This window comes from Agrilus planipennis, unplaced genomic scaffold (genome assembly GCF_000699045.2).
Source record: "Agrilus planipennis isolate EAB-ADULT unplaced genomic scaffold, Apla_2.0 scaffold9, whole genome shotgun sequence".
In the NCBI taxonomy this organism is placed as follows: Eukaryota; Metazoa; Arthropoda; class Insecta; order Coleoptera; family Buprestidae; genus Agrilus; species Agrilus planipennis.
The window spans coordinates 989,830-998,427 of NW_020442467.1; the positions used below are offsets into that span (position 1 = coordinate 989,830).

General features: G+C 30.4%; 1 protein-coding gene across 7 annotated transcripts in view; it reads right to left on the reverse strand.

The window, feature by feature from the left end:
- The window catches only part of LOC108736912 (hemicentin-2), a 465,590-nt gene extending 458,247 nt beyond the window's left edge, over nt 1–7,343 (reverse strand). For all 7 annotated transcript variants that reach the window (XM_025981202.1, XM_025981203.1, XM_025981198.1 and 4 more), the window contains exons 1-2: nt 6,970–7,343; nt 2,306–2,701 (exon numbers count right to left, since the gene is read on the reverse strand). In XM_025981202.1, the coding sequence (XP_025836987.1) occupies nt 2,306–2,375 (70 nt within the window). In that variant the 5' untranslated portion in view covers nt 2,376–2,701; nt 6,970–7,343. The remainder of the gene's footprint in view (nt 1–2,305; nt 2,702–6,969) is intronic.
- Nucleotides 7,344–8,598: the final 1,255 nt, after the last annotated feature.

Consider the following 8,598-nt stretch of genomic DNA (forward strand, 5'->3'; position numbering starts at 1 on the left):
CCACATTTGTAATAGGAATTGCTTTTCATATTAATAAAATGTACCTACTTATGAACCTCCCAAACATTGGTTTTGACACCATGTGTTTAGTTACCCATCCCACTACCAGCGATGATTATGAGTTGGAGTCTATAATGACGATTATTTAAATGTTTTACGATTAATATAAATCAATTATGCTGCAATATGAAAAATATATATTCTATCAAATTTTATTGCCTTTTTTTACCTGTCATTAACGACTACATAGGGGGTTCGTCAAATTTTTCGGACCTTCCTTTTAGTTCGCGAAGAAAAAAAGGTTGGGAAACACTGATCTAGACCTTTACCATAATCATTATTTTCATTGTAATACCTACTAGAGTAAAACTCAGTGTTTAGTTCGCTCTAAAGAGTACTAAACGTGTACGTTCTACAATTCCGGCAGTAACCTTGTATGTATACCGCTATTCAACATGAATAATTTTTGTGTTCATACGTTTAAATATTCCTGTATTTTAACATAATGTAAATTCCTGGAATTCCTCTCTTTAAAAGAGAATCTAATAAGGGCTCTTTTCTTACATTCTTTGAAATTGTAGATATGACGAAAATACACTCCCTCAAAGAACGAAAGAAAAAAGGTAAGCCGCAAGAATCTCGGTAAAAGCAAATGAGAGTAATTTTGAAGAAGAATAGCTGATGAAATTTGGAGTAAAGTTTCAACGAACACCTATTTGTCAGATGTTTTCCCGAGCTTGTTTTCGAGTTTGACATGGAAAAATCGCGTGATTTGTCAAAAATGGCAAGTTTGGATAATCCCATTAATTGTGGAATTCACTAATAACTTTTTTACGACCACTCTTCATACACTGATAGTTTTATAATACAATAATGACCAGTTTTTGATAAATTTGTTTTGTCTTTCAATTGCAAGTGAACATAACAAATTCATTCAACAATTAAACAGCTATTTGTATTGTCTAAACTGTATTTATGAATCACTCTTTTTTTGGCAATGTTGTCAACAAATAAAACAAAAAATTATACAATTAGTATGAGTAATACCAAACCAGAAACCTTTAAAATAAAGAAAACTAAAGAAAAGCTATCATCATTGTCATTAATTTATGTTGCCTTCTATACTTCTGGTATTATTAGACGCTTGAAAGTTACATATATTGAAAACATTAAACTTAAAGTTATTTTCTTCTTTTCCATAATCGCATATCATTGCATTCGTGATATATTGTAAGTTCCTGCACGTCATAACAATAAGATTAAGCAATAGAACTGTAAAAAATTTTGATATTTCAATCCTTCAAAATATTAGATTGCACTCTTTTATCTGTTGTCTTTTTGCCTTTTAAGTTTAAGCACCGAAAGATAAGAATCAATAAAAAATAGGCGAGATTGGTTGATAGGACACCTTCTCAGGCATGAAGGTCTAGTCAGAGACATATTAGAGGCAGAAACGGGAGTTAGGAGGGGTAGAGGTAGACTTAGATTAGATTACTGTTCGCAAATAGTTAAGGATGTGGGCTGTTCTAGTTTTAGGGAAGTGCGAAGTTTGGCTCAGGATAGGAAAGAGTGGAGGTACGTGTCCAACCAGTCTTAGGACTGACGACTTTATGATGATGATATCTTTTCCACTTAAACAAACTACTGTCTGGTGAAATAGATCAACAAAATTGTGTTTCATTCTTTCTCAAGTTTTACAAAATGAAAAAACTCAAATAATTGCGAAAAACCAAAACATGCACTTGAGTTCATATTTTGTTTATTATTTTAGGACCCTCTTCTTTTCTACTAGCATAAATTCTTTTAAGCTCTTTGTTTTCTCCCTACCTACGGCTTTGTTTCTTTTATTTACTCTAATAAAATGGACTGCGGGACTACCATCTCAACGTCAGTATTGCTCCAGCATTGAAGGAGATTCGCACTCGAAAATCTTTCATTATTGACACTGTCTGCAAATGTCTTCCGCCCTGTTCATTTTTATATTATTTCAAATAAAAAGGTGAGTGAATAATATTTTTTACACAACACACAACTATCGCTTTTTATTCGTTCTTCCTATTATTGTTCCTAGATAATGCCCAAAGTAGCCTTCCTTTTAATTACCGAATTAATAACAACCCTAGTACCGCTTCATCTTTCTCGCTCAGTATTTATCATTGTTAATCCCTCATGTACTTAGCCGATCGAAAAATAATACCGAAGAAAACTGAACCCCTTTACAAATGGGTGTAATTTGTGCCTTTATTTCTTTATGCCACCATACCCATAACAAAAGGAACACGCGACAGCTGGAATGCTTGCTTACCTGTGAGACTAAAGCAGGTGGTTAGGAGGATCAAATGGATGATGACACCTGCGACGGCGCTTCCGGTCATTCTTTTTTCTTTCCGGTAATTGAGTTGAGCGAATTAACGTTGAACGAAGGTTTCATGTGATGTTTATAAAACGAAACGTCATATTATGTTCACTTTAGTCTGCTGTTCTTTTTCGTTATTCCGATTTGCAAACATGCGGACTAGGACACGACGGCTAATTTTATAACTTGCGGTCGGTTATTAGAACGCGCCCGTCATATAAATAGAACTCGCGGTAAACTAATTTCTCTGCTGATGTAACGTAGCGGCTTAAACGTTCAAGAAATGTAACCAAAAATCAGTTATTAACTCGTCAAAATACTCCTTCGTTCGTAAATGTAGCGGACCTGAAAAAAAAAGTAAGGTTAGAATCTGTTCAAACTAAATTTTTAATTTCGCGCTTTTGATTTCCTTCCAGAAATGTTTCAGTTTGAGACATTTATTTCTTAATGTTCTTTCAATACTGAATTAATTAATAAATAGCATTTAAAGTAGTCCGATGAAATTTTCATTTACGCTTAATGGTTTTTCTACCTTCGCTCCTAAGCTAATCATCGCATCATAAGGTCGCCAGTCCTAAGACTGGTTGGACACGCACCTCCACTCCTTCCTATCCTGAGCTAATCTTCGCATTTTCCTAAAACTAGAACATCGCACATCTTTAACTATTTGTAAACCTTAATCTAATCTAGATCTATCTCTACTCCTCTTAACTCCTATTTCTACTTCTGAGATGTTTCTAACTGGCCCTTAAAGCCTAAGAAGAAGAAGGACTAACCTATATCATCTATTTCTTATTATCTTCCATAGCGCCCACTGTTCCCCTACACTTTCTAATACTTCCTCATTTCTATCTTCATCGTTGTAGCACCAGGACGGCGTTCATAAAATTTCTGTTTAACGTTTCAGTTTATTCGACCATCATTAGATTAAAATTAACTAATGTATAATAATTTATAATTATTATCTAAGTAGTATTTATAATGTCTTCAAGTTCAAGTTACTTAACATAAAAGTATTGATTATAATTTTTGGATCGCTTCTCTAGAAAAGAAAACATTGTTTGAATTTTAACAGTCAGGATATCCCAAATTTTTCATTTACAGTGAAATGACAACAAATTTTATAGAAATCAATAATAATTTAAACTTTTTAATTGGCAACGATAAAATGAAAACAGATTCTAACGAAGTTAAAATTTAAATAACCTTATGCATCGGAACTCATTTTTCACCGTTTTTAGTAATAAATTTCCACTTTTAATAATTTGAAGAATTAACTTTTCAACTTTTATTTTTTCTTAAGCACTTTATTCATTACGGATCTTAAATAAATAAAGAAAAAAGAAAAAAATGGAATATCTGCTCAAACCGTTTTTCTTTCGTGTAGTCGGAAAACGCTACAGTTATGATTTCTTTTTTTTGATAATATGGATAATGAAAACATTTTTTCATTAATTACACCAGAAACGCATTTAGCGCATTATCTACATTAAAAGGAATAAAATACAAATTGTTTGTATTTATCTTTTATATGTATTTTAAATAGTTTATGTAGTTGTGGGAGTGATTAATGTTCGATTATTTCACTATATCGACTACGAATAACAAGAAAAACACGTAATACTATTAGGTCAAACTTTTAATAAACGAAAAAATTAAACTAGTATTTGATACCTAAATTAAACAAGACATTAATATAAACACTGGTTTATTAAAAAAAATCCTATAGACTTGAATATTCACAATTTTTTTTATTAACAGAACGTGTTAATAACTTACACAAAACATTAGTGATCGTTATAATTTGTGACCGTAATCCCTAATTTTATATACCCTCCTTAAAGATATCCGTAATATGAATTTTGATAATCACCTCTGAAGAAGGCAATTATTACGAAACATTCGTTACAATTACTAAATAATCTAAAAAAATATATTTTGTGTTATGACGGATTTCCATCAAGTAATAAAATTTACAATTATTTAGTTTTGATGTTAACTTTACCCATCTTACGTATAAAAAAATTAGGTTATCGCTACAGCATAAAAGAATTTGCAACATTGTGACAGCGCATTGAATATGGAGAAGAATAACGTAAAAAATATACCTACATACAAAAATAGACATTCTGCAGTTCTCGTATTCAAAGTTTCATGTTTACTGAATAATTCTTTCGCAAATGCCTGTGAATACTCTTATAATGACGGATAACATTGAAAAGGAACAAAAGACCTAAACATTTTCTTGAAAATGCATCTTATTATTCATTGTTTTCTACAGTACCATTCTTTTATTAAAATCTAAAATAGAATATTCATGTGTACTTTTTATAAGTCGGCTAAATTTTTAATGCTAATTTCCAGAGAATCTCAAAAATTATCCATCTAAAGGATTTCAACAAATGCGAGAATAATTACTGCTAAGTATTGTTGTTTTACAAAATTTCTTGTATCCTTATATTAGAGCAAATTTTGATAAAGGGAATTATTATACTCTATTTAAATTAAAGGTCTTTCTAATTTTAATTTTTTTTATAAAAAGATTATGGAAGGATATTAAAAAACTTTTAGTTTGAGAACAATAAAATCTATTTTGCAAACAAATTGCCAAAAATAACGTTAATATAGGTAGTTTTAATGATTGTACATGATACAAGTGCGCTAAATACATATTCTGTGTGAGTATAGATCACAATGGATCAATAATTAACATTTGGTAGATTATGAAATTTACATTTTTTTTTATTAACAAATTGTTGATCAACCATTTATTTAATCGGGATTAAGTTTTAGCGGCATTAATAACTACAAAAAAAGCTACTTTTTCCAAAATATTAAAGCAAAAGTAGAATCTTCATTTATTGTGTGAAGCAATAATATTTAGCCAAATCCAGTGTTATCGTGACCTTCACGATAAGAATGGTTTTGGCACCATTTGGGGACGTTTGTTGCAGTTGCAAATCGATGAATAGTGGGAAATTCTTCAAGTTGCATTATTTAGTCACTACTATCGATTTTCTTCAAGAAAAGATTAGAATCATTGAAAAAAGATGTTTTTAACTTTAAAGATGCGATGTTGCTGCATTAATTTTTATATTTTTTCTATTTATTACTGTACTCAATTAAAGGTAAATTATTTATAACACGTACATAGTATCTACAATAAATAATTTAAATAAATTGAAATTTAGTAGAATCTCACCACTAAGCTTTTTTGTCTCATAAAATTCTTCAAATGCGTAAATAATCTGATAATTAAAGAAATGAAATTACAGCAGAATATATCACATAACATTCTTAAAAGAATACAGTAAAACTATAGATTGTTTCAACAAATTATGTATAATATTTAATTAAACAATCAACAATTGTTTGGACTAAAAAATTACCTACAAAGTACAAACGGTGCTAAGTACTGTATTGACTTTACAGTCCAAAAAACAAATTTAAAACATTTTTAATTCAAACACATCCATAGTTAGTTTTAATATTAAATTCTTCAATCCATAATTTCCGTATAATTTTCAAAATTTTAGGAAACTAAACATTTTTTGTAATTTCCTTCAATTTTAATCATCTATGTACCCTTTCATACATTTCAATGAAAACCATTCATAGCATTGTAAAATAATTGAATTTCATTCAAGCACTTTTAATCATCTCAAACATTAGTTAGTTACAAATAATTCTCAGTTCCGCAAAAGCTATAAATAATTCAATAAATAGTTTAGCAACACATTAAAGCGCTATTTCTACCAATGATGTCAAGTTCGTCTGAGTTGCAGGAATAGTATCAAACGATTTATATTTACGTTACTTTAAAATGAAATAGCCCCTATAAGAAAATGCTATTTCCTCCCCTAACTCAGCGCATTATTGTCCGTTTAATCTAACATTCCATCTACAATTCAATTTCCTACCTTTGTGAACATCTTCGTATCCACATTATAACTAAGGATAAAATTAAGAAGTCTTCAAAATATTAATTGCTATTCTTTGTAATAATTATTTTTATTCTTATAATTTACAAATTGTGGTTAAAAATAAATGTTTGATGAATCAGATATTCGATGGTTATTGGCATATGAATGAAAAATTGTATTAAAATATTTCCTGAATTTATAAACTAAAAATAACTGAATAACACGTGATTACAATAAAATTTTCGATTTCAATAAATTAATTCATTTAATTAGCAAGCGCAGCGTGTAGATAATTTTTAATGTTTTGAAATTGTAAATTGTGTGATAATTTTAAAATCTTATAGATAAGAAATTATTACCAAATGATTATTAATTGTCGACAAATCGTAGAAAAAATTACGTGAACCAGAAAAGTCAGAAAGTGTAATTATCCGCCTAGAAGTTTATCAGATTCTCTTTCTAACGACAAAACGGTCAATTACCCGTACGAAGCAAAAGGAGTTTAAATTCGTTAACGTAAGATAATTTTACAGTATCCAATTTTCTAACTAACTAATTGTTTAGGTTAAGGTAATTTATATTTTTACTATAAGATACCTTTAAGTGTCGTTTATTAATAACTGGGGTTAATAAAATCATTATAGATTGATTTAATATAATTATAATTTTATGAGAAATCGAACTTATTACCTCTTTCCATGCTATTGTCGCATGATTATTTTAAGTCTTGCTAACGATAAAATAACACTCAAGCAGTTAAACTAAATTAAAATAATTATCGATAAATGTTTCGATAAGTACCAGAAATCAAATTTTCGTTAATCAATTATCGCATTTCACTAAGAAAAAATAAATATAATCACGGACGTAAAGTTGGAAAAAGCGCGACCCGATTCGGATGACGAGAACGCGATCTCAGGAGGTGCTTTACGACGCGACCGACGCGACCAACTACCCGCTCTCGGCAACGTTTTCGGAACTGGACTGACCTGGTAACTACGTATAGACGCAAAAGGAATGCAAACGGATGCCTGTCACCTAGTCGACACGACGCGCCGCGACGCAACTTACTCTCCATGCGCCAATTCTAAAAACTAACAGGTGCTCTTATATTACTGCACCATTTTGTTATTTCTCTTCTTCTACGCCCGTCACGTCAACCACTTCCTTTGCCGTTTTGGGCAGTATCTATCTTCTATCTAAAGCTCGCGTCCCGGTTGTTGGTTTTTCTTGATTTACCAACTAATCACAAACGGTGATACAAATCATGATACTAATGATACCTAGAACCAGACGAAACAGCAAAGATCACTTCTTAAGGACGTTTGTTTCTTAGTAACACACATCTAACCACAAGAGACTTAAAAAGGGCAGTTATTTTGATGTTGGTCACTTCAATTTTATTTTTATGTATAAATGCGTAAATATCAGAAACATTAAATGTACATTATTTCGAAAAGAAACAAATGAGATACTAGAATTGCATTCAGAGAAACAAATTTTATTTAATAATAATCATTATACATAAAAATATAACTTTTAATAAACAAGGAAATTTTAATATTTCTGGTTAAGGCGTGTATCTGACACAAACTGTTATCGTTAATTTTAGGATTTCGGAACTTTAGCGTCTATTCACCCTCTTGTAGTAACTTTTGCGGCAAAAAATGTATCTGGAGTAACACTGAAACTTTACAAATTAACTAAAGCAAAAGCAAATTAATGACTTGAGATGTAGACATTGGAACCTTTTCAAATTATCGTTGAATATATAATTTTATTTGAATTAACCCGCGACAAAGAGATGCTATTAAATTTTAATTACAATTCGAACACGAATTTAATGAAATGATAAAACCNAATCGACGCTATTTTTCTTTAACCAATAAAGGTCGTGAAGCTAATCCACATTTGTAATAGGAATTGCTTTTCATATTAATAAAATGTACCTACTTATGAACCTCCCAAACATTGGTTTTGACACCATGTGTTTAGTTACCCATCCCACTACCAGCGATGATTATGAGTTGGAGTCTATAATGACGATTATTAACAATGGTCACGCTTCATGTAGTATCATTGTTAATCGCCAGGTTTACTAACAAATAATAATGTTAGGTTAGGATTGCTTTTTGTCCAAGTACTGACAGTGTATCGCCATCTAATGGGTATTTGCTGCTACTAAAGTACTATTTTATTTAATTAGAAAAGACCTTCCTATTTATTAAGTTCCTGGTTAGAAATTTATAAAAATCGTCAGATGCGAATCGCGATTTCGATCTTATTATTAATTTATCGCTGGTGAGATCATGTAAGATC